We start from the raw sequence: 23,484 nt of genomic DNA, 5'->3' as shown, positions 1-23,484 counted from the left end.
CTACTCGAGTTCACCTTGGAGTTGGTACATGCTCCCTTGCATTGGATCCAGCTGAGGCCCCTACCCAGGCTTTCCCCTCATGCTCTCCAATTTGGAGGCTTTACTTACTACCTGAATCGGTAAGGTAGTCTTGGGTTATTGTCAGAGTTGTACAAGAAGTCAATGAGCCCACGGTTGCAGGTTGGGGCGGCCACCTCAAACAACACGTCCCGCTCCGCTTGCTCTTGCCGTGCTCCTACTAAGCTTGCTACCATACCTCCGTCACGACTGTTTATCCGTACCTTTCATTACCTAGGTAAGGTATCTAACGATATGGCCTCAGCGTGCCTGTGTGAGGATCCACACTTTTCTTGGTTCCCTCGTCCTAGGTAGGCTTGTGACCTGACGGGAACTTCGAGATCCCTTGAGCACCAGTCTAGGTACCTCAAGCCACCCAACCCACACACCTTCACCTACCTGCGTAGATTAGTGCGAGTTTTTAGGTAGTAGGTAGTTGATGTAGATCTATCTAAAGCCGAGAAATCGAAATCTTGCGCAACGGGACAAAACACAGCCGTGGGACCAATCTCGAATGACAGCATCTACGCATCAGGTCGCTGCATGATTGTCGAATCGAATGCAGGAAGCACCGTCCTATCATGTTCAAATTGTAGCAGCAGCCTTTAAGTAACACTCAGGAAGGTAGATGGAATATCCGTTACCTTGGATAGTTCAGCATAAAGGGTATGGCAATAACCTCGGCAGTGCACACCTGCGACACCCGGATACTCCATCTCGTGTACTTGGGCTTACCATGACACGCCACCATATGCTCAGAACAGGCGAGAATCTCGTTGCCTCCAATTCTACTATAGAAATCAGGGAGGCGTTGATAACCGTGACGACGTGACACGATGGTCGGGTCCATCTATTCCTAGTGCTTCTTCCATATCTTTCACGTGTTCCTCCACCTCTGTCTTCTCCCCAAGCACTTTTCGATGGTCCCGAGTACCCAGCAAACTCTTTCCTATTGGTCGAGTTGGCCTCTTAATTCGAAAGTCTGGCTAAGACGGCGATTGTACAAGAGGCCACAGCTGCGACGTAGACCCGAGACACCTTCTCCTGTCAACCAAATCCCCCAGGCTGTAGGCGCGATAGCCTCGATCTACATCGTCCGGCTGTTTTGCTGTGCTTCGTCCGAGCATGAGTGTCCTCACTCGTCATAGTGCTCAAGGGCTTCGGTTCTTATTCATCCTTATAGTGCAGAGAAGACAAATAGCTGTTCAAGAAGTTAGCCCACTCAACCCCCAAATCCCAGGGATGGAAAGATTATTATCATGCCGCCAAGGACTTACGTTGTTCGTTGCCGCAATCGCGATGCTATCCTCAAATGGATGCCAGCTCATATGGAGGATCTTCTTGTTGAAGTCGATCTGGTCGGCATCGGTTTCCTTGCGCATCCTTTGGCCCTGGCCACCGGCTCCAGCAGCAGGACTACCAGCACGGGAACCTCCTTTCTTGCCACCGTTGGTTGCGGTTGGGCTAGTAGACGAATTGATGGGTGTCGGTACGCCAACCTTCTTAGCCTTGAAGGCAGACTTATCGGCCTGCAGCACCACCTCGACTTCCTTGTCGGGGTCTGAAGGATAGATCATGAAATTGTTGTTGTAGCTACCAGTCATGACGTTCTTGGCATCCCCCGAGAAGACAACCTCAAACTTGTCAAAGATGCTGTCGTTCTCATACGTATCGCATAACCGAGGACGCAGATGCTCGTGGATGGGGATCGTCTTGACGGGCTGTCGTTCCATGTTGATATCCCAGATCTTCACCGTCAGGTAATCGCGAGAGAGAATGTAACGACCATCATAGGAGAACCGAACGTCCGAGATGGAGGAAATGATTTCGGAGAAAAACGACCTTGAGGAGGGATCTTCCTCTTGCTCAAAGACTACATCGATGACAAATAGTTAGCGTCGAACAGATCGCAAAGGGTTCAGACGGAGGAGCGCAGTACGTACGCTTTGCGTGGCTATCACAGAGAGCACTCTGGCGCATGTCGGCAAGCTTGATGGTGCCCTTGGAGCTTGCGTACATGAACCAATTGCAGCTCAGAGGGTGAAACTCGGCAGCGGTGATAACCTCAGTCAGCTCCTCCATGTTTGCAGGCTTGATGTCGACAATGTTGAAGCTCTGATCCTGGATATTCAGGTTCCAGAGGTTGATGCGAAGGTCGTCCGAGCTGATAAATGTCTCGCCATCGCTGTTGACGGATATGCTGTTGATGTGATAGGCGTGGGCATTTGCATACGTTCGGCGAGGTACGGCGGCAACGACGGTGTCATGATGGGTCAGGCGGGGCATGATGAGGTCTTCAGAGTTCTTGAAACGATGCGCAGGTGACTGCTTGGGAGCACCCCCACCGCCAGCGAGGTTTGCGGGAGTCAAGTCATCGGATAGATTGTTTTCGGCGACGACCTTAAGCGACTTTTCGAAAACCTTCCACAGCTTGATCGTCTTGTCGTTTGTTGAGAGCAGATAGTGTGATGCATTCTGTCGACGACACCACTTGATCTTATTGATCTTTTCCTCAATTTCCAGCGACTTCAGGTAGTCAAACTCGGGTTCGTGGGACTGAAATTCGGTATGGAACTTGTATTCGCATGTCTTTTTCTGTTCAAGAATATCAGCATAAGGTTAAAAATGAAGAGTACGCCCTCCACTTGGATGCCAGGTTTGGCTCACCGTTTCGTTCCGTTCGAACAATACGACCCGGCCGCCTTTGTCTCCCGTCGCGAGATAGTTACCCGTGTGATCGAACTCGACCGTTGAGATGATATCAGCTGGGAGAAAGGGTTAGATCTACTGACGATATAGTCGACAGAACCTGCCATAGTAGCGGCGGTAGTGGTCGCCAGACAAGGGATTGCGGGCTGCATCTTACCTTCGGTGATGTCCTCCACATCGCCCTTGTCTCCAAAGCACCTATTGCGTAGCGTAAGCAATTATCCCAGCAATGGCGAGGGCGGGGCAGTCGAGATGAGGATAATCAAAGGAAGACATGGAGCCAAGAAGCAAGAGCACGTACTGGGTGAACTTCCACGTGGGGGAGTTCGTGTCGCTGTCCACCATGTTTGCAGACCAGTTCTGTATGGGCTAAGGAGTGGACTTGTCGATGTTGATATGGGCGAGCGGAAGAGGCGAGGTGGCGGGGTATGTCGAAGACGAACGAGGGGGCGAGCTTTAGTAGTGCGGAAAGAGAGAGAGGCTGTCTCTCGGCGCTGGGAGAATATGGACAGGGCTGAGATGGGCCACACGACAGTCGAGCTGGACGGCGCGAAGACTGTGGATTGGTGCTGAGGTGAGAATAACTGCGATGATGTGCGCAGAAGAGGGACCTAAAAACACGCAGGCAAAGTGGAGGAGTGCGAGAGGCAGTTGCGGGCGAAGAGCAGGCGAGTGGTTTCTATGTCGTTGGGATGAGGCAGAGATAGATCGGGCGGGTCGTAGTTGACGAGGGGTTGAAAAGGGAGGGAGGCCCGTAGCTCGAAGGCTCTGCGGTAAGGAAGGGTAGGTGCGTAGTGTTTGGCGTATGCGGCAGCGGGTGGGAATGCTTCAGGGATTTGCAAAAAGGCGTATTTCGTCGGATGCAGGTACGCTTGAGTATTCTGATGACGGCGAAGACCAAAAGTCGGTTGGTCGAGGGCTTGCACGTTGTTCGTATGGAGGGGGTATCGCGGCGCAGATTGCGGGTAGGCGAGAGCAGGGTGCAGACTGCGCAAGGTTGAGGTTGGGGTGAGAAGGTAAGGTCAGATAGGTAAGGTAGGTAGGTAGGTGGGAGTGGTGGAGTGATGATGGACGGGATGGAAAGAGGTGACGCTAAGGTAAGGTAGAGGGAGAGGGATGTTGCGTGGGCTTGATTTGCTTCCAGGTCTTCCAGATTCGCTAAGGTACGGATAGGTATCCAATCCGTACTGTACCTGTTCCACGCACCCCGGGCTGACTGATCGATGGCTCTGGTAGCAGGATAAGGTAAGGTAGGTGGGCGCCATGAGGTACGGGTGCTGCCCTCCCGTCGTCCACTGCGCTGGGTAACCTACCTACCTTACCTTAGGTAAGGTGCCTTGGGTAAAGCGAGGTACCTACGTAGGTTGCTGTCGTACCCAACCCAACGGGCTCCGATTTGTGGCTGCCATGAAAGCGGGCGGGTTGAGGGTGAACATGGGAATCTAGCGGGAATCACGATTGGACATCGAAGTACGAGCTACGGAGTACTTCCTACCTACCCAAGGCCGACCTGGAATTCAGTGGACAGTTGTTGACGGGACCGGGGAGGGGCAAGGTACATTAGGTTGAGGTGGGTGGCACGATTGGAATGTACCTGGGCACAGGCTCGCCCAGTAATGGACGTAAGTAAAGGTACGGATAAGTAAGCAGGGATACCTACTTACCCGTAACATGCCGGTATCAATGTATGCTCTGTGCTCGAATCGATAGCTAGGTAGAGTGGCTTACATGAATAACCTCGATAAAAGCGTGAGTATCACCCAACATTCACAGGCAAATCCCTCAGATAACACAGAGAGAGGCATAGAAATAATCCAGAAAGTCATGGTTCAAAAAGTCGACAACAGCAGGGTTCGAACCTGCGCATCCGAAGATAATAGATGTGGAATTTCAAATAATTCAAGTCTATCGCCTTGGACCACTCGGCCATGTTGCCTTGTTACGATGAGGTCTTGCATAGCTGAAGACGCCCCTCTTGACTGCGGTTCTGAATCCCCGCCCTGCGCTTCCCCCACTTGCGTTCCACTACCTAAGTGGAGTGGTGAATACCCTACCTAATAGAAGCTTGAAGCTGCCAGCTGCGTTGGGATACATTACTCCGTACGCAACTCATAACCGGGTCTCACATGTGCAGCCAAAGAGCCCGGCCGAATGGAGATTGCCGAAGAGACGTCAACTGCTTCCGGGTCAATTCTCACGCTTGGTGCCCATTACCTTGCTGTTGGTAGGTGCCCTAGGTACCGTTTATCACCTGGAACGCAAAGAATGTACCTGACCACGGTGCTTCGTACCTAGGTTACCTTAGGTACCTTATCCATTCTCCAAACTCAAGGTACCTACCTACCTTAGCTTAGCTACGGCCCATGGCCGGGACATCAACAATACAAGAAGCCCACGGCAGGCATGAACCTCGGTCTCTGTACGAATACATACCAGACATTTTGATCCCCCTCCCCTCGCACTTGCAATATCATGTCACCAACCCTCTTGTCTCGCTGAGCACAAGTTGCCGTTCTAGACCCCCAAACGCCCACTACACACCTCTTCTTCACTACTCTCAGCATGGTCGAGCAAAATAGTCGCGATGCCGCCTCCAGTCCCCCAGGCAAGGGCAAGGGCAAAGAAGCTTCCACTATCCCTTCCTCCGATGTCCAAACGGCGCCTGATGATGGCCCAGCTCTACATCAGCAAGGTGACCGAGATACACCGCCCAATCCCTCATTTGCATCCCGCCTCACGGCATCTGCAGCCAGTCTTTCTCGCACCGTTCTGACAGCTTCCTCTGCCACCGAAACCATCCGTAACGGAACGACGGGAGCGAAAGTTTCACCCCGAACCTCCTCCTACTCTGCCCAGGGCTCCGGAAGCCATCGAGATACTGCTACGTATCGCAGTCCAAGCAGCGTGAACCCCGGCATCGCCACGGGCTTTAGTTCGGCAACAGGTCTATCCACCGCTGGTGGACAGCAGTATGAAGACTTCATGGATGCTCAAGCTCAAGCGGTTCTCGATGACCCCTCTCAGCCTCAGAGGTCAGCCAAGGTTCAGGAAAGCAACTCTGGGACCGTCTCTGTCAGCGAACACAGTCAACACATGCCTCTCTCATCAGGCAGCAAGTCCGATTTTCAGATACAAGAGGCCAAAGACGGCCTAGGCGTTTTTGATCTACTAAATTCTCTCGAGTCGGATGGGTTTGACGTGAATGACGACGACCTGCAGCCGTATATATCCCCGGAAGAAGAATTGTCGCTGAGAAGAGCCCTTTTCGACGATGCCCATGGAAGACCTGCCTCCAATTGGTCCTCTCTCCTCGACTTCCAGCCTCAATTCCTGAGTGGAGACGATCCCAGCGAGTTATTGCAGCATTTTGGCGTCGCAGATGTGCAACAAGCCAGAGCCATGTGGATGGAAAGTTGGAACCATGTGCTTACGAGCTACACGGACGAAGTTTGGGGTGACCTCGGGTCCCTCGCCCGACAAGCGCACCAAGAAATTGAAGAGGCGCGCGGAGATGACACAGAAGCCACGACAGGCCCCGGCGAGATGCAGGCACTTCAACGACTCAGACAGATTCTGGCCCATGTTCGAGGCCGTTAATCGCGACGAGGGTGCTGTGCTGCGCGCAAAGCTTGCTCTGTGTACCAAGACCAGGGCCCGAGGGACTGAGGCCGGGGTTGCTCTGCCAACTGTCCTTCGCCCAATGACATCATGCGATTGCAACCCTCATTGGCGTCTTCCCTACCCCCTCACCCTGCGAAGCTCAGATGCCCAGCCACCTCACCCACCCTGGCGGTCCTTTTGGCCTGGGTAGTCCGAGGAAATTCGCATGCATGCAACCCACCTCACCAAAAGAACGAGGGCGGGGTTGGACAGCTCACCTTACTTTCTCACAGTAGTTCGTGTGCAGGGACGAGAAATTGGGCAAAAGCCTTGGCTGTGGCTGGCAACCAGCAGATTGACAGCGGGCAGGCTTTGACACTCGTGTAATCCTCCTGTTGGAGCAGCTTGAGAGCGACATACAAGTACTACTGTGTTAGCTCTCCGGTTCATCCATCCTCCACTCTTCCCACAACCACACCGAATTCGTGGCCAGCGAGACAACCACTTGATGCCATCCGAGACGGATAACTGACTATTCACTCCTGGATCGAGAAGACATCCGGCTTATCTATCACAAAAGTCAGCAACAGACACTCCTCCACTTCCGCACGGCTAGGGCGAGGAAACAGAAAGGCTACGTCAACTACGATCCGGGCCTGGCCCATTATATCCACGAAATTATGAGGTTATCACGATGGACAACGCGACTGGCAATATTGGAGACCACAGAAATGGTTTTCGCCCTGAGCCCAACTCCGACTTCAACTGGCACCAAGGCTATGGTTCCCACCGCCGCTTACGTGCTAGGCGGTGCGCCGTTGCAATTATTCAGACGTCAAGATTGCCCGGCTGGCACATCCAAATGTTCGGATTCACTAGGCGCGGCATTTGATGGAATATGTTGCGCCACGGGACAAGTGTGCGAATTGGATGATAATAACCGGCCAGCTTGCTGTCCCTCTGGGTATGACTGAACCTCCGGCATGACTTCGTTACGAGACAAAGCCCGGCTAATTTGGAGTCGCACGTTTTAGAGCTGTTTGTACCGGCACGGCTCCGACGACAGTACCGACTGCTACGGCAGTTTCATACGTCCCCAATGCTTACTTTCCATTCCCATACATAGCGACATCGCTCGATCGCGGCGAGTGTTCATCAGCCCTCAGCCAATGTTCCCGCAACTACCAAAGTTGCGTCACTCAATTAGACGGCAATGCGGGCTTCGGCGTTACTGTGATTGTTCCGGGCGGTGGTGGAACCACCGTCGCCGCAACCCGACCGGACGTCGGAACATCAGCAACACCTATATGTTCCAGTCTTAGCTCCCAAGCATGCTACGGCTTGAACAACGACCAGTGTGCTCAATCGACCACGGTGAATGGCGTCGTCATCAACGCCGCAGCACGTCCGACAGCGGCATGCGTGGCCAAACTCGCGGCGGGCTTAGGGATCGCCGTGTTCGGTGCCATGCGATGAAGGGCAAATCAGACGATTATCAGTGCAAGCAGTTGGATCAAGGTGGGAACAAAGTTGCTTACGCAGAGAAACGACTCGTGGAGTCCGGATTCTGTTACGTTGTTTTGTTTCTTTGGTCATTATCCGCTTAGATGAGATGGACAGGGAATACCCCGATCCTTTGCAGTAGGTCACTTGGCTATTGAATGCGGCGCCCCGACATCTTAGGTAATTAATGTTCGTCTCTGTCATCTTGTACACGGAGTCCAACAAAACGCCGGGTGCTTCGCACCGCGGTGTGGGCCCAAGCCTCGAGCACATCGCTGAGGATTTCAATCATGCGACTGAAAAAGAAAAGACTAATGAAGGAGATTCCGGCAATCACGGCAAAACAGACCCAGTACATCTTGGGGGTGTAGTGTTCCACCAAATCGGGTATTTCTACGGAGAAATAGCTGGTCATGAAGGTTATGGGGAGAAAGAAGACGCTCAGCTTGGCTAGTACGGTAGCGCTTCTGCTCAGGCGTGCAGTCGCCTGCGAGTCCCTTTGGGCCGTGAGATTGAAATACTGTTTAGCAGCATCGTCAGCAACCATTCAATACACTCGGCTCGAGCATGCTTCCCGGAAACCTACCGTGTTCGAGAGTGCGTTTTGCTCGTCTAGATACTCTTGGATTGTGTTGAGCATCAACAGTTGCAGTCTGTCTCCAAGGCGCTCGAAGCGACTTCTTGCTGACGACGATATATTTACCTCGCCGAACATACTTCTAGATAACTCTATGCGTCCGCATTGACCCTCGTGACAGGCATCTAGGGACCGAGGCGACCAGCAGATGCGCTTGATGAGGCTTTTATAACCCTCAAACAAGTGTTGGAGTTGGCTGAGCTCCTTTCTCAGAGTATGTAGTGATTCGATGATCTCCCCTGTCTTAATCTTGGTTCTTCGACTCTTACTTGAAAGTCAGTTCTCTGCTCCTGGTACGGCATCAGTTACCTACCGGCTTCAAAATCTGATCGCTCTGCAACGCAACTTGGTATCAGCAGGTATCCATCCTCGATTGCAAGCCATGGTCGTCGAGACTCGGTCTCCGTGACTTACCAGTCGACCCAGCTCTCGCTTGGAAGTTCTCAAAACTGGCAGAGCCGATGAATAATCCTCGAAAAGATAATAGAAAAGATTACTCGAGCCCTCGCAGGCAGTGTTGCTGTCGAGGTCTGAGGGAGGCATCGCTTGTCTGACCGGCTTCAGCGAGAGAAGCCTTCGTTCGAAATCTTCTGCGCCGTGCTTGGATAGTTGGCACAAAACGCTGGTGATGTTTGCTCTCGTATTGACGAGTTCTGCCATGGACCATTCTTCGTCTTCGGGGTGTTCTGACGATGGCGTCTCGTGGAAAGATACCACGACGGCTATGTCGGTAATGAGCACGGCACGACGATCCGTATGATCATGTCGGAAACTTACAATCGGAGCTGAGGGCAAGCCATGACCAGTGTCTGGGCGGTAACAGACTTGGACTATGTTCGGTGGCTCTAGACTGTGGCCGGGTGTGCAACCAGTTGGCACCGATGCAGAGGACTGGTCCATAATCAGCTATCTTTCTGGCAGTACATTTGGAATCGAGTTGGCCGAGAACTCACAGTTCTTCCCTTGGTCAATGGAGGTGTAATTGACCGTCTCCTTCACGAGTTGGTAGATCTGAAGCTCCTCCAACACTTGCGCCTGCGTCTGTCCTGGTGGTGGAAGTCCGAGGCCGTCAGACAACGACCCCTTCTCAACATCGCTTCCTTGCGGTGACACCTGCGTCGTGTTGGCCTGCTGCTTGATGAATGACAAAGCTGGAGCCGTCATGATGGCGAGAAGTCTCTTGGAGAACCCGTACTGGGCGCCGATGCGCTCCACGACTGGTTTCTGCATGCTCGGTGACCAGATATTGATCCATCGCACCGTGTCGTCTTTGCGCTTTCGGGTGGCGAGCTGTTCGAAATCATCAGAGGTCAGATTGAAGGCGATGAAGGCCTCGTGGAGGTTGAACTCGACGACAAAGTTGAGAGCCTTGTCATTGGCAGCCTCGGCCTTGACGCGAGTGTACACGGCTTCATCATCTAGATTCTGGAACTTGTCGTCCAACGTGACAGCAGCAGCGGCGGCGGCGGCGGCGGCGGCGACGACGGGTATCGCCATGATCTATGACCAGTAAACTTTTTGACGGATAAGTATCAGTCAGAGCATGTGAGACTGAGAAGACTGTTTTTGATGCTGAAGCCTGCGATGATGGCTTGAGCTGACAGCCTTGGCCAGCAGAGCGCTGCACGAATACCTCAGCCCTACATCTTATGTTGTTCCCGGCTGGTGACCCCATGCAACAGAGAGTCGGAGGGCGAACCACTCGCTCACATGGTCTCACCTGATTCGCTGCAGAGGATCCGCCAATGTTGGTTCGCGGCGGCTATGTGCACATGCGCCGGCGCCTATTTGAGGCCGCAATAACACCCAGCCCGTATTTATGCAGCAGGGGTATCGGAGGCTGCCCAACGGTTGTTGGATCGATTTACCCATCTTGAGAAAAGACATAGTTTATCAAAGATATCATGTGTGTAACATGGTGACTGGAGACGTGCGGCTGCCTCTACTCGCTATATGTTTCTCAACGTGCTGGTACTCATAACGAATAACATTGCCAACGTGTGACAGCAAACACCTTGGACTTCAATTGTCAAGCGATAGCATCACATCAGTAATGTAGAGTCTTCTAGGAGGCCACGGATGTAACCGTTGCACGAGTGCGAGACAATTGAGTCTGCGGTCTCTTGTTACCTTGGGTCGTACGTCTATACCGGGATGCTTTCTCAAACGCCGTCTTGATATCAGCTACTCGCATTACCCACTCAGCAAGACATTGTGACATTCTTTGCCCGGATCTGAGACTTAACAGAAATCTGCTCCTTTCGCGCATCATCTAACCCAGTCGTCATCCGGCACCGCGACAGGAACTCTCGTACTTTCCCCAATGCTCATAAAGCTCAAGTTCTCGCAGATACTTCACTCAACCACTGCCGGCACGAGAAGACTCTCCAAAATGCCCAGAGTAGACAAAGCACCTCGCCCTCTAGACTGGAAATGTCCAGGGCCATCCAAAGTGATTCGAAGAAACTGCCGGGCAACGTTCTCGGCTTCCTCAAGTCGAGCTTCATCTTCGGCATCTAATCTAGCACACATCACCCCAAGGTCTTCATTTCGGGCGAGGAGCAGTACAATAGCCTCAGCTCGCTCGACCACCGCGGTATCAATTCCATTCAATGCTGCACATCTGCTCCCGAAACTTGACGTGCTCCTTCCGGGAACTAGACTGTAAAGAAAAATCACTTGGTCCTCCATCTGGTTCGCGTCGATGTCAAGACGGACTTCCATGTGCGCGAGCGATAGTCCTGGTCGCTCTTGAAGAAAACCTCCTTCAAATATCTCATGATAATGTGTTGTGATCAGAACTTTGGGGGACTGTAAACCGAGGGTGCTGAAGTGCTCAATGAGGGCAGTCATTAAACCAGCTCCATCATCAGCTGCCGTCCCTTTGCCAAATTCGTCGATTGCCACGAGTGTTCGACGGGTAGCACGGTTCAGCAGGAAGGCCACCTGCCTCAAATCGGTACCAAATGCGCTCTCCGCTTGCGACACGCTTTCCCGCGTCGAGATACGAGTTAGAATTTGGTCCGTGAGACCAATCGTAGCGCCGGTAGCGGGCACGAAGCTGCCAATATGTGCAAGGTAAACAATGAGGGCAACCTGCTTGACATATACACTTTTCCCCGAATGATTTGGCCCTGTGATAACAAGAGTGCTGACGCCAATGTTATTGCTGTTTGGCATCGATGTTGGTGTTTTTGCTTCATCGGCAGAGCCTCCCATAAGAATACAGTCATTGGAGATGAATGCAGGCACCGCCAGCTCCTGGAGGGGGTGACGTCCTCCGTAGATTGACATAATGTTGTCTTCTGTCATAGTCGGACATACCCAGCCATATTTGAGTGCTCCGCTAGCAAGGGCTACAAGGCAGTCAAGTTCGCCGCAAACATCGGACACGCGACTGAGGGTAGCTTCATGTTCGAGGATCTTGCAGGCTAAACCGTGCAAGATATCAACCTCGAGATCTAGAGAAATCTTAGCTAGGTAAGCATCTTGTCAGTAGGACTTCGCCACGAACCAACAATCCTGCTGTAAGTGTCCCCGAAGTGTTCATCTAGCTCCATCATGAGGTTGTTCTTGAAGTAGACATTGTCGTTCGCCGTGAATCTTTGCTCCCAACGGTCACCGGACAGTCCTTGGCCTTCGTAGCCTGCCTGAGTGCCCTCGAGTAAAGGGACAACAGTGAGGAAGCCTAGTTGCGGCCAAAACACACAGCCTGTGACGAATTTGCGAGCCCACGTCGGGAGCTCCAACGACAACGTTGTGCTAACCTCGTTTAAGAGGGATTCTAGCCCTTGGTAAGTCTGTTTCAGTTCATCGAGTTCAGTGTTTACGTGTAATCTCACAGCGATGCGTGAGTTTGCTTTGGTTTCCTCGAAATCGACAACGTTCCCTACTAAATCTATAATTGCCGTCAGTTTGTCCACTGTGACGTCCTGGACCATCTGGTTGATAGAGTCAGCTTTCCCTTCGTCAGACGAGTTGTTACCATGGCTGACCTTATGTATGATGACAAGGCCGTTGGAGTTTTGCAGCTGAAGTATGGAGTCTCTGAGCCGTAGCACATGGAGCGAAAATCGAGTAAGTGTCCACTAAACACCACGCTCGATTGAAGCGCAACCAGCCGGAGACTCTGCTGCGCCTCTTTGCAACTGAGCCAGAGTTTTCTTGATGTCTGTGACCTTTCGTAGTCCCTGAGATATGCTCGAAAAGGCCTCTTCGTTCCCCGGTTGCAGGAATACCGCAATGGTTGCTTGCCTCTCGCGGATCACGTCGATATTGACTAGTGGGCGTAAGAAGAGTTGTCTGAGCCGTGCCTTGCCCTGAGGGGTGCCAGCGAGTGGGTGAAAGATGCCGAATAGAGATAGGCTCTCTTTCGAACCAGAGACTGCTTTTCCCGTGCCGGAGATCAGGTTACTCGGATGTAGTTCGGATTGGAATACTTGGAGGGAGGAGAGCGTGTCGGCGTTTACAAACATGAAGTCCGCCAAAGCAAACATCCGCAGCGACACTCCGAAAGCTCTCTCTATATTTTCTGCCGCCCGTTGAACATTTTGAAGTCGCATAGTCTCGCACAGCACGGCACCGGCACAGCCAATCTATATGTGTCAGAATTACATTTCACAAACATAGCATTTTCTTCATCAAAGCTTACTGATGCAACGCTCTCCAGATCTACGAAAGATCCGAGACGCATCGTTTTGACATCTTGGCATTCCTCTCCGGGACCCTGCAAGCCACGACTGGAGAGACCGAATCCTGTATTCGTCACCAAAGCATGTTCCGAGGCGGCGATCGGTAAATTCGTTAACCTCTCCATAGCAGCCGCGTGGCTGAATTCATTTGAACCTAGAAGTCGGAGAATGTAGTTGTCCCTTTCAGATCCTATGAGAAGAATTCATCAGCGCTCAAAATCACTGCCCCTGTCTCAAGAAATGACTAACCTCGGTCCACATTACTTTGATATTTCTCAAAGAAGTGAAGAATCACATCCGGTACTTTCAGGGGTAACAAGACGGTCGTTGGTTGAATGTGCAGCATGAGCATTTCGACAAACTGCAACGGCGCGGTACAGGACATATCCTGCAGAAGAAACAAGCTGTTTTCGTCTGTATCGTAATAGGCACACCCAAGGATACCTTTCACTTGAACGGAAATGGCCATAAGAACCTCGTTCCTCCGCTCGAGTTGACCCGTCCCTTCTCTGCCAAGGAGTGACGGTGTCTCGCACTCGCTGCCTGACGGTGGTAGGGGCACTTGACCATTGCCGGATTCGACTCTAGTAGCAATCGAGTGCAAGAGATGGTTCTTGGACGGTAGTGATAGTCGATTCGCGGGGTCCACGGGGTGATTTTGATATTCGGTATCTTCAATGTATTGTCCTGCAGATAGCGAAATCTTCTCAAGTGATGGTACACGGGTACCACGAGGGCTCGAGAAAATGGGCGAGGTGTGGTGTGGACCAACGACACTGGAACTGCCGTGCGATCCTCGATATGCACGAGCGGAAGATCCCCTCGAACGACGAGGTGTATACGAGCTCCCTCTTGAGCTGCCATCCGAGCCAGTCCTTGATTCACCTTGTCGGCCTCCCCGCGAGCCCCTCTGCGAGCCACCTCTCGACCGGTCTCTGGAACTTCCGTGGAGGAAACCCCTGCGAGGTCGACCACGCCAAGCACTGGACTTGGCGCTGCCTCGTCCCGGCATTGTTGGGCGTGCAGGTGAATGTGACGGAATGACGAGGCGTCTATGACTAGACACGGCGAGGCGCAACAGTGAGCAATATGTGTCCTTGAAGGAAAGAAACGCTTGGCAATACAAGCGTGGTTTATTATGTGGACAATCCGAAAAGCAGACGAAGAGAAGCCCAGAATGGCAGAACTTACCTAGGTAGTGGTAGGAGGCAGGTCGACTACCACGAACATGTCCAGGTAAGGGTGGCCTGATTTCGCTTGCGGAAGGTTCAGGTAATTCTCAGCTCCAAATGCCAGGGACCTGAACTTGTCCCAATCCAGTCGTTCTTGCCTCGGAGACAATGGGAAGGTTGGTAAGGCAAGGTGCCCAAGGTACTTGCCTAATCTTGTGTAGAAGGCGCTCCTGGCGCACGTTGACAACCTAGCTCTGCCGAGCCATTTGGGTGCCCCAAAGAAAGCACGGCGGAACCGCGAACCTTTGCTCATCTTCTTGATGGTTGCCTGCATGTGCAACCGTCGGGGCTACGTATGAGCGGGTATTTAATCTAGGTAATCAACTTTGATGAAGCCAGGTTGCCTCCCAACGCAACCTCGAGCACTTCTACGATGTCGATGTACCTGGGAAGTGGAATAGTCATCTCTGTCGTTCGTACCCCCTTGGGTTATCCTTTTCTACAATTCTTGATTCAGTGTTGAAAGAAGCACTGGGTCTAGATACCTTGCCTACTGCATGATGAGGGGTCAAATTCATCGTAGCCCGAAGCCGGGGACCTGTCTTCCGAGGCCATTGCGGTGAGAACTCTGATATGGGCGTGCCCACGTTGAAAATACGTTGCAGGGATGTTGTTGGATTGACTATATTCATTCGCCATTCCAGAGCTCAACCCGACTTGGCCGCGGTTCCAGCCTTTCCTCCAGCCTTGACCCAGTTCGTAAAGTCTCTCTTTTGTTTCCGAATGTCGGCGAAGCCGGGCCGGCTCTCCAGAATGCGAAACGGGTTGCCAACGTAGTCCTTCTCCACCTCCCCGCTGCCCGTCAGGAATCCCATCTCGCCCTCTCGTTCAATTTTGCCTGCCCACACGCGCCATTCGATCGGCCGGAGGTTGGGTGCGCCCAAGACCATACCCAGGACGACGATGAGGGTCGCCACGGCCGCCTCGATTGTGATGTCCGCCGGCAGCGACGTGGTGGCTGAGGCAGATGTTGCTAAAGGCGAAGCTGCTCGGAAGGATTGCAGCGCAGAGTGTTCTTGTGCAGAGTAGCATCTGTTCAACAGAGTAGGTGTCAAAATAATTGCGAGGCTAGCTGGGGAACGGAACGTGGGAGAGAGACTCACGCATGGCCGAGGAGAAGGAGGCCAATGGCCGTGATCGAGCGCGAGATCCACGTCATGATGTAAGAGCGTAAATGACGCGAGCCTGTTGGTGCAATACTGATCAGCTGCTTCAATATCAACACTTGTTTTTGTTGACTGATTTGATGCCGGAGAAAATTTGAGATTGTCCCAGACGTACCTTAGCAGCTCAAGAGCTCAGTATGTGGAGTGGGCGAAGGGTGACGTGCAGGATAGACCAGGCTACTAAGGTAGCTAGGATGGTTTCAATGTTGAGGTTGATGGCGCCGGGAGCTTTGGCAGTTGCTGTAGCCTCGTTAAAGTGGTTGAGTGTCACTTTGCGGAGGAGAAGATAGTGCACAAACGAAGCTCCTGATAACGTACTAAGACAGTTCCATACCTGGCTTAGTTACATACGGCGCGACCCCACGCGTACCGTCAGACTTCCTTCCCCCTCTGGATTGTCACTCGTGCATTAGCACCCCAGGAAACACATCAACGGCTGGACCTTGTTACCAGATTATAAAACCTCGTGTTCACAAGGAATCTGGAACCTCACTTCGCTCTCAAGCTGCCAGCCATCTCTAGAAGCGGACCCGAGGGACGTGGCGTTGGAATCACCTCTACTGATCAACAACTGTTTCGACTTTGGAGACGGCAGGTCTATTTGGAAGGCACTGCAAGCTGGAGCAATAAGTAGGTACTTGTATTTGGAGAGCCTTTAGCTAAGGTAGTATGGTGTGTGCGCCCTCGACGGGGCAAGTCCCGGGCCTCTCTCCTCGTCTTCTCCCCTTTTCTTACTGCACTCTCGTCTGCCCAAGGACCACCCTCAATAACATGGTTCATCTCCAGTCTCAACAAAACCAAACAGAAATGAGATTTCCGCCTACGTTCTAAGATACCCAATACTCCTGACGCCCTTCCTTTTCTCGGACAATGTTCAAACAACGGGAGCGAGTCGATTCCGAAGCAAATCTCCTTCCGCTCATTCTGGTTCTATCCAACTGTTGGTGAAGTGGCTGCTGTCAAGCTCCTCCACTCTCCAACTGCTCTCTGGTCCTCTCAGGATCTGAATTTGAGGGTCTGTCAGAAGACTTTCATCATAACCCATACCATCAATCAGTTCCTGCCTTCCGTCGCCAAAGTTGAGCGGATTCGTCCATCGCGGTAGCATGTGATTGCCATACATGTCGCCGTACGGATGACCTCCATGGCCCATTAGACCCGGATCGATTATCGGATCGATGCCGTCAGGATGCGACATTGGGCCGTAGTGGTCAATGCCGTCGTACCGGTGGTCCATCGATGGTGCTGCGTAGCCCATCGCTGGTGATGGCGTCTTCCTGATGAGCACGTCTTCAACAAAGCCGGTGGCGTCCTGACGCTGGTGGACGCTCTGCTGGTAGTACTGGCCGCCGCCAAGGCCGTTTTGACTGTATGGTGCTGGGAGAGGTTTTCCCGGGTTGCTGTAATGGTACATGGACTGTGTCTGCACGCCGAGACCCATGGGACTCGTCTGCAGTGGCGGGTAGTTGTGGAAGATGGACGCTGGTGCTTCGTTCCTGCCGTGTCCGGGTTTCCTTACTTGTCTGCTCCTTGAGCTTGCGCGGCTGCCATTCCATTCCATGTCGTCCATGTCGCCTTGGTCCGAGTCCTCTTCTTCTCTCGCCTTGGGTCTTGGTTTCGAAGGCGTGAACTTGTAGCCCGGGTGAGCAAGCTGGTGGTTCGCGCGCTCTTCCTTCGCCCATTCATTAAATTGGTCCCGAATGTGTTCCGGCTCCAAAGGCCAGCCGGCACCGCAGACCTGAGATACAAGTTGATGGTTATTTTGCGTACAGAGGCTTTTGGCGAGGTTCTGATACGCCTTGCGGTACAACATGAAGGCGTTCATCGGTCGCTTGATTCGGCCTGGGGTCTTGCTCTCTTCAACTTCCTTCATCCGTATTTCTGAAGATCGCTGGACATAGGCCCCAATGTCCGCAACTGGGATGTGCGGTTGCTCCTTTGCCAATTCGCTCAGTGGGCTCTTAACGACATCAACCTTTTTGGCAGACTTTGCCCGCTCCTTCTTCTTCTTGGGCGTTGACTTTTCAACACGTGATGCTCTCACTGCAAGCGGCTTGATGGTAGTCGGCCCCTTCTGTATGTTGAGACCACTACGTGTGGTCAACCCATCTGGTGGCCTCGACGGCGTGGGTGGCGACGTGTCAGGGGTGCTGTACGGCTGTCAGGAAGCGTGTGAGTGTCTGTATTGCCAAGTTTAACAACGAAGTTGCTTACCTGGTGGCTCAACTCCCCGGACATGGGGCCATATATGGAGCTGACGCTTGTGTCATATCCATGACTATACGACTGTCGAGGCCTGTTTAGTACATGCTATATTGACACACGTGGAGCTGAGCTCGGGACGGGACTGCTTACCATCTGACCATCATGTGGGCGATGTGAGTATGGGGAGTGGTGATCGTATTGCATTTCTTGTTGTGGACCAGGCGTACCGTATCGAGAGGGAGTTTGCATGCCTCCCATATCACTCGGATGTAAGTGTTCTCGCGGGTAGGATGTGGCTCCTTCCGGGCGTATCAAGTGATGCAGTCCGTTCGGGTAGATATCATCGTTCGAGGGAGCAGGAGACGGGGGACCGTTTTGTTCCATTCCACAGAGCTAAAAGCAATGAGGAAAGCTGTTGGAATTATCTGTCTTCGACTGCAACCAGTGTTGGCTAACCAGGTAGCAAGGAGAGGGCGAAGACGGTGGACTGGAAGACGATGAAGCAGACCAAGGGATTTCTCTCGATGTTGCCTGAATCTCAAGTGTTGCAGATCTTCGGGGGGGTTCTGCTTCTTTTCCTAATTCTGGTGGATTTGCTTTCGTCTTCACTTGCGGCTGTCTCGGCACTTGTGTATGGGTAAAGTAGTCGGTGGACGACAGGCAAGTGTTGAACTCCGATGGTAACACGAGGCAAGGCCTGGGTCAGGTGACGGATGTGTATGGCAGCCGACGCAGGCTCCCAGGTGAGTAAAGGCGAGAGGGAAGAAGACAGGTATGGCAGCAGTGGAGCAGATGGCTTGAAAGAGGCAGCTGCACCCACAGATTATCTACATTCAGTAGATGTCGAGGAGCCGATGGTGGTGTTAGCCAGGGGGTGGTGTGTGCATGAGAAAGGAGGAGAGGGTGAGCTAGGTGGGATGGATCGGACGGGGGAGTAAGTAGTAGTCCTCGGTAACCAAAGAGTGGAGGGAGGGCTACACAGAGAGAGAGAGAGAGAGAGAGAGAGAGAGAGAGAGAGAGAGAGAGAGAGAGAGAGAGAGAGAGAGAGAGAGAGAGAGAGAGAGAGAGAGAGAGGCAGAGATACTACGGGCAGCTCGTTCCTGAGAGGCCCTTGTGCCGTTGGCTGTCCAGCAAGTACCTGGAGTCTCTGCCTGTGTATGTGTCTCTGATCCGTATGTCTATTGCAGACGCAGCTGCAGCTGCAAGTATGCAGTGAGTTGCGGTGCGGTGTTGCAGGGACCAGGGATGGCCAAGATGGAGGGCGGGTGAACGAGGTTGCAAGCAGCCGAGAAGCAGGGATCAGTGGTGATCTGGAACCGTTCCCCTGGGATATGGGAAGCAACCACAATGTCCGACTGATGAAGGCCTGGTCAGGCCTGGTCAGGGTCAGGCTTATGAGGGTTGGTAGTATGACGAGAGGCCAAGCATACGAAACTCCATGAATAGCCTGTCTTCTTTCTCTTTGATGATAGGTGGGGGCGAGAGCAAGTGAGAGAGAGGCGGTAGAGTGCTGATGCTCTCGGGTGGTATCTTCGGGCTTTCTCTTATCGGCTTTGAGTGTTCTTGTTGTTGTTCAGGCGGTTGTTCGCTTCTCGTTGTTCCTCGGTGCTTTTCTTTCCTTTCTCTGCTCCTCTCCGGTGCACATTGGCTATTCTTCTGATCCCCGCTCTTCCGGTCCCAAGATAGCAACTTTGGGTGAAGATGGTGATGGGTTGCCGCTCCTCGTCTCCTTGCCAGCAGGGTTTCTTTCTCTTTCTTTCTTGGTCCTTCTCTTGGGTGAGGGCCTGGTCATGCGCACGCTGGACGGGAGTGCGGCGGTGTTGCAGAGGGGTAGGTGGGGAGTTGAATTGGGAATAGAAGGCAAGGGTGAGCTGACTTGAGCTGAGTTGAGCTGAGATGGCTGTATGTGTGGATGATGTGGGTGTGTATGTGTGTTAGAGGAGAGAGAGAGGGGGGGGGAGAGGGTGCCAGATGGATATCTGAGGGTCTCAATCTGAATCTGAATCCGAATCTGAATCTGAATTTCAAGCGAATAAGAGATCCTGGTCGTGTTCAAAGAACCCCAGAGGCATATAGAAAAAGCCAAGGGAAGTCGGTCTTTGTCAGAAGGGAGAACCGATGAGAGTATTCATTCATTCAACCCTTTGCAAGAGGGGAGGGGCGAGATGGGGAGTGAAAGAAAAGCGTTCGGCCGGGCTGGATGGTTTTATGTCTACATGTTACGCATGTGCATCTGGGCAAGTTGGGACTCTGCTTCTTTTGCTTTAGCCTCCCTTCTATGCCGTCGCTGGCTTCTCTGTGTCCGAAAGAGCATCTAGCTGATTGCCGCATTCGGACATGGGGTTGAAAGCGGCGCCGGGCGGCCGTACCAGCCTTACCAAGCCCTCACCACCGAATGGCAACCCATCTGTTGGTGCTGTTGTGTCTGTTTGGCCGTCTTCGGTTAAAGCGAGCGAGAAAGATCCCCGCCCCTGCTGAGGCCGGGGGAAGCTGGTGTCCGGTATCCTGGTGTTAGGTTGTGTGTCCATATCGCGAGCTCGGCCATATCGTCGGCTGCCATTATGATTACTCGTGTCAGGCGGTCCCAAGTGGCCAACGCGGCACGGAACCATTGCTATGTTATGCCATGCCATGCCTTGTTCCTGCAATGTCTGGGCTCTGGACGTGTACACGAAACTGGTCAATGTTGACGGGGGCGGTAAACGACGCAAATACACCAACATGAAATAGCGGCAGAGACGATGTGAGGAGGAGCGCGGCGCGGCACGACATTGCTCACCAACAAGCAACAGGGGATGTAAAGACAGGGCAGGCATCGCTAAGGTGGGAGGACACCTTCCTCCCATATGAAGTCTGAAGATGGATTTCCTGCCACAATTGCACGGGTGGTGCTGCATCTGCCTCGTCTGATGTTGCTACCGGCGCGGACATTCAAAAGTGACGAGACGCATCGCTTCCCTCTTGAACTGACGGCATGGCTCCCATTTTGAACAGGGATTCATGTCTCGCTCTCTCCCCTCAGCCTTCGTCATCTCATCCCGTTTTCCCCCACCGGTTCACGCTGATAGCCGGTCAGTTCAAGACCAAGATCCATCTTCTAGCAAAGCCAATTGCAAGGGAACTCAGTCAAGTTCTAACTTGACTGATGGCCTGTTCGCTTCTCTTCTCGCCTTGTCCTGCACCCCTGTCTTCCCCCCCCATCCTGCTATTTTATCGTGCCCATTCATACATGATTGAGCTTTTGACAATGTTTACTCTGACAGAGCTCCCCCCTCCACTCACCCCTCCCCTTAGCTGAGCCACGCCTCCCCGGATGTCTGTGCACGTGTTCGTCTCTCCCTCTCCCTCCACGGCTGAACATGCCTATTTTTTCTGATTCTTTTTCGGCATGAACACTTATGATGGAAAGCAGGGAAAGAAACACGATGCAGGCTCTTCAAAATAGTATCGGGAGAGAGCCGAAAGGAAGGGAGGTCATGCCACAGTCGATGTGATATCGTGTGAGGCAAAGGTCGACAGAAGGAGTTGATGATACACAACCGCTGGTGACCGGGGATGGAAGATGCGATGTAAGCATCTAAGGTTTGTTCAGGTACACTAGAATCAGCAGGATAAACAGGTTGAAGAGCGGCTAGATCTTGTAAGTACCTTGCGTAGCATCAAGACCAAAATGATCGGCAACGTGGTGCCCTGGCCTGGAGGAAGAAAAAGCAACGAGCCCAGAGGATAAAGTTGGGAATGGTGGGAGTGGGAGTGAGAGCGTGGGACGCACTGCCCTCCCGGTCCTCCACCAAGAAGCTACCTACCTACCTTAACCAACGCAGCATCTCACGCAAGTTGCAACCACGCAAGACGGTTTTGGCAGGGAAGGCGAGGCAGGCGAGGCAGGCGAAGCAGGCGAGGCAGGCAGGCCGCACAGGCAGGCAGGGCCGGCAGGGAATTGGAATGTTTGTTTGCTCCTTCTGCTGCCGGAAGTGTTGGTGGCGTCACGTCTCATTGGTCTTGTCCAGAAACAGAACGTGGCGCGCATTCCACCTCGCTCCTTCTTTGACTCTTCTACGTCGGTCTTTCCTTCCTGCCATGGTGCGTGGGGATCGGTGCATGTCCGTCTCTCTCTTTCCCGTCTCGTCTTGGGCAGGTACTGACATACCTACATACCTACCTAGGTACTTGACCTTAGCTTATTACGTGCCTACCTTAGATATCTGTTGGTTCTCGTCTCCTCCTTCCGGCTCGTTTTGTCTCTTACAACAGCAAGGTCAGGTACCTACCTTACCTACCTTACCTCAGGGTACCTTACTTTTATCTTGGGCGGCGCCCTGGGTTGTCCGTCCTTCCACCGAAGCATGAGATGCGGAACTCAAATACTTTAGGTCTCTCTCTTCTTCCCCCAAGGTAATACCGTAGGTATGTAACATCTTAAGCCATGGCTAACGTTCTTATCGCTATTCTCACTCGTCTGACTTCCTCACTCTGTTCGTTCGCTTCATCACAAACATGCAGCCCCGGTATCTGCATCGTCAACCGTGCCCTTGCATCAGCACCAGGCCTCGCCATTTCGGGCCAGACCAGCAGATGGCCATGACCGTCCAGCTGGTAAATGAAGACTACCTTACCTTGCCTTACTTTTCCAAGTTCCAACCGACAACATTTGAAAATACCCTTCCCCCCAGCCGACGTCGGAAGCCTGGCCTTGGTCAGTCGTTGCTGGGTACTCAGGCACCGTGGGTCCGTGGCCCGTGGGCACCTTCTCCAATTGCAAAGCAAATTTGTTTCTCGTTGTTTCCCATTCAAACCCACATCAATAGGAAACACTCGCAAATCATCCCCACAGTGTCCAGGGTCCGTCCGACACACCCATGACACCCAACGCGCGCAGCAGAAATCGGCATCTGAACTTTCATTTTCAACTATTGTGCATCTGCTCAATCCTTCATCTTGCATAGTACATCATCCACTCAGCAACTATCGTTTAGATTCTCCCCAATTCTGCTACGATGTTCTCCGCTCTTAAACGGTCTCGGCCAGCCGACCATGATAAAAATCATCAGGACCTTCTGATCCTGGGCCAAGACTGAGGTGAGGCATACCTGAGGTACCTACTTACGTAGTAGTGTTGGCCCAACCGGAGAGGTGAGAGTTTCCGGCCCATAAGGTTCATATTCTTCGGCTAGCCCGTTGTATTCCGCAGGATGCCGCCCTCTGCAGAGTGCGGGAGAGCTACCGCGCTCTCTCAGTCAGCCTCTGACCTAGTCGGCCTTCTCTGGTCTCTAGACTCCAGTTCAGCTTCTCCGTCTTCCTCGACTTTGGTCATGCCGCCATGCTTCCGGACGCCGCAAGAGACTCTGCCCGGTCGTCTGTCATCCGAACTACTTGCCCGTCATTCTGCGCTTGCGGCTTACGCCTGCAAGCTACTTTGCGCCATGTCTTCGTCCGTGCCTCTTGGCTCCAGATCTGGCCCTAGAGCTGGCTCAGAAAGCCCCCTAGTCTGCGTCTTAGTGTCTCGTCCTGACTCTTGACGGCGGCCCCATCTCGCCTCTTTTTCGCTCTCTTCTCCACATACGCAGGCACTGGCCGGCCGCGCTGCAGGCACACAGGAACGGCAGCGACGGTGACACGGTGGGATGGATGGATGGTGGGATGCTGCATCCTCAGGCCCTATGTCGATCCCAACGGAGCGTATC

The 23,484-nt window shown here is 52.9% G+C and overlaps 7 protein-coding genes across 7 annotated transcripts; 2 read left to right on the top strand and 5 right to left on the bottom strand.

The window, feature by feature from the left end:
* Nucleotides 1–166: 166 nt before the first annotated feature.
* On the bottom strand, nt 167–4,005 carry HER10_EVM0008103 (protein phosphatase PP2A regulatory subunit B). Its single transcript, XM_035477637.1, has 6 exons — nt 3,068–4,005; nt 2,924–2,964; nt 2,725–2,822; nt 2,001–2,652; nt 1,335–1,930; nt 167–1,258 (listed from the first exon to the last, which is right to left on the bottom strand). The coding sequence occupies exons 1-6, from the start codon at nt 3,109–3,111 to the stop codon at nt 1,235–1,237; spliced, it is 1,455 nt and encodes a 484-aa protein (XP_035330821.1). The 5' UTR covers nt 3,112–4,005; the 3' UTR covers nt 167–1,234.
* A 1,204-nt stretch (nt 4,006–5,209) lies between these two features.
* HER10_EVM0005675 (putative MutS domain V) lies at nt 5,210–10,161 on the bottom strand. The gene is made up of 6 exons (XM_035475281.1): nt 9,460–10,161; nt 9,284–9,397; nt 8,921–9,228; nt 8,820–8,840; nt 8,456–8,770; nt 5,210–8,389 (listed from the first exon to the last, which is right to left on the bottom strand). The coding sequence occupies exons 1-6, from the start codon at nt 10,001–10,003 to the stop codon at nt 8,054–8,056; spliced, it is 1,638 nt and encodes a 545-aa protein (XP_035330682.1). The 5' UTR covers nt 10,004–10,161; the 3' UTR covers nt 5,210–8,053.
* HER10_EVM0012205 (uncharacterized protein) lies at nt 5,329–6,363 on the top strand (the record flags this gene model as incomplete). Its single annotated transcript, XM_035481605.1, has 1 exon — nt 5,329–6,363. The coding sequence occupies one exon, from the start codon at nt 5,329–5,331 to the stop codon at nt 6,361–6,363; it is 1,035 nt and encodes a 344-aa protein (XP_035331041.1).
* On the top strand, nt 7,047–7,842 carry HER10_EVM0010900 (uncharacterized protein; the record flags this gene model as incomplete). Its single annotated transcript, XM_035480345.1, has 2 exons — nt 7,047–7,330; nt 7,401–7,842. The coding sequence occupies 2 exons, from the start codon at nt 7,047–7,049 to the stop codon at nt 7,840–7,842; spliced, it is 726 nt and encodes a 241-aa protein (XP_035330969.1).
* A 700-nt stretch (nt 10,162–10,861) lies between the features above and the next one.
* On the bottom strand, nt 10,862–14,209 carry HER10_EVM0009256 (MutS domain V; the record flags this gene model as incomplete). Its single annotated transcript, XM_035478747.1, has 6 exons — nt 10,862–11,967; nt 12,021–12,447; nt 12,502–12,594; nt 12,685–13,101; nt 13,158–13,387; nt 13,447–14,209. 6 exons carry the CDS (start codon nt 14,207–14,209, stop codon nt 10,862–10,864), a joined length of 3,036 nt encoding a protein of 1,011 aa, XP_035330885.1.
* Nucleotides 14,210–14,716: 507 nt separating this feature from the next.
* Nucleotides 14,717–15,951, bottom strand: HER10_EVM0005211 (transmembrane protein 32). The gene is made up of 2 exons (XM_035474833.1): nt 15,533–15,951; nt 14,717–15,461 (listed from the first exon to the last, which is right to left on the bottom strand). The coding sequence occupies exons 1-2, from the start codon at nt 15,586–15,588 to the stop codon at nt 15,077–15,079; spliced, it is 441 nt and encodes a 146-aa protein (XP_035330649.1). The 5' UTR covers nt 15,589–15,951; the 3' UTR covers nt 14,717–15,076.
* A 263-nt stretch (nt 15,952–16,214) lies between these two features.
* HER10_EVM0005462 (HMG box protein) lies at nt 16,215–18,803 on the bottom strand. The gene is made up of 3 exons (XM_035475078.1): nt 17,951–18,803; nt 17,810–17,881; nt 16,215–17,753 (listed from the first exon to the last, which is right to left on the bottom strand). Exons 1-3 carry the CDS (start codon nt 18,182–18,184, stop codon nt 16,515–16,517), a joined length of 1,545 nt encoding a protein of 514 aa, XP_035330670.1. The 5' UTR covers nt 18,185–18,803; the 3' UTR covers nt 16,215–16,514.
* Nucleotides 18,804–23,484: the final 4,681 nt, after the last annotated feature.

Source organism: Colletotrichum scovillei, assembly GCF_011075155.1.
Source record: "Colletotrichum scovillei strain TJNH1 chromosome Unknown Contig00008, whole genome shotgun sequence".
In the NCBI taxonomy this organism is placed as follows: Eukaryota; Fungi; Ascomycota; class Sordariomycetes; order Glomerellales; family Glomerellaceae; genus Colletotrichum; species Colletotrichum scovillei.
The sequence above is the reverse complement of the archived record's forward strand: the minus strand, read 5'-3'. Positions and strand labels throughout refer to the sequence as shown.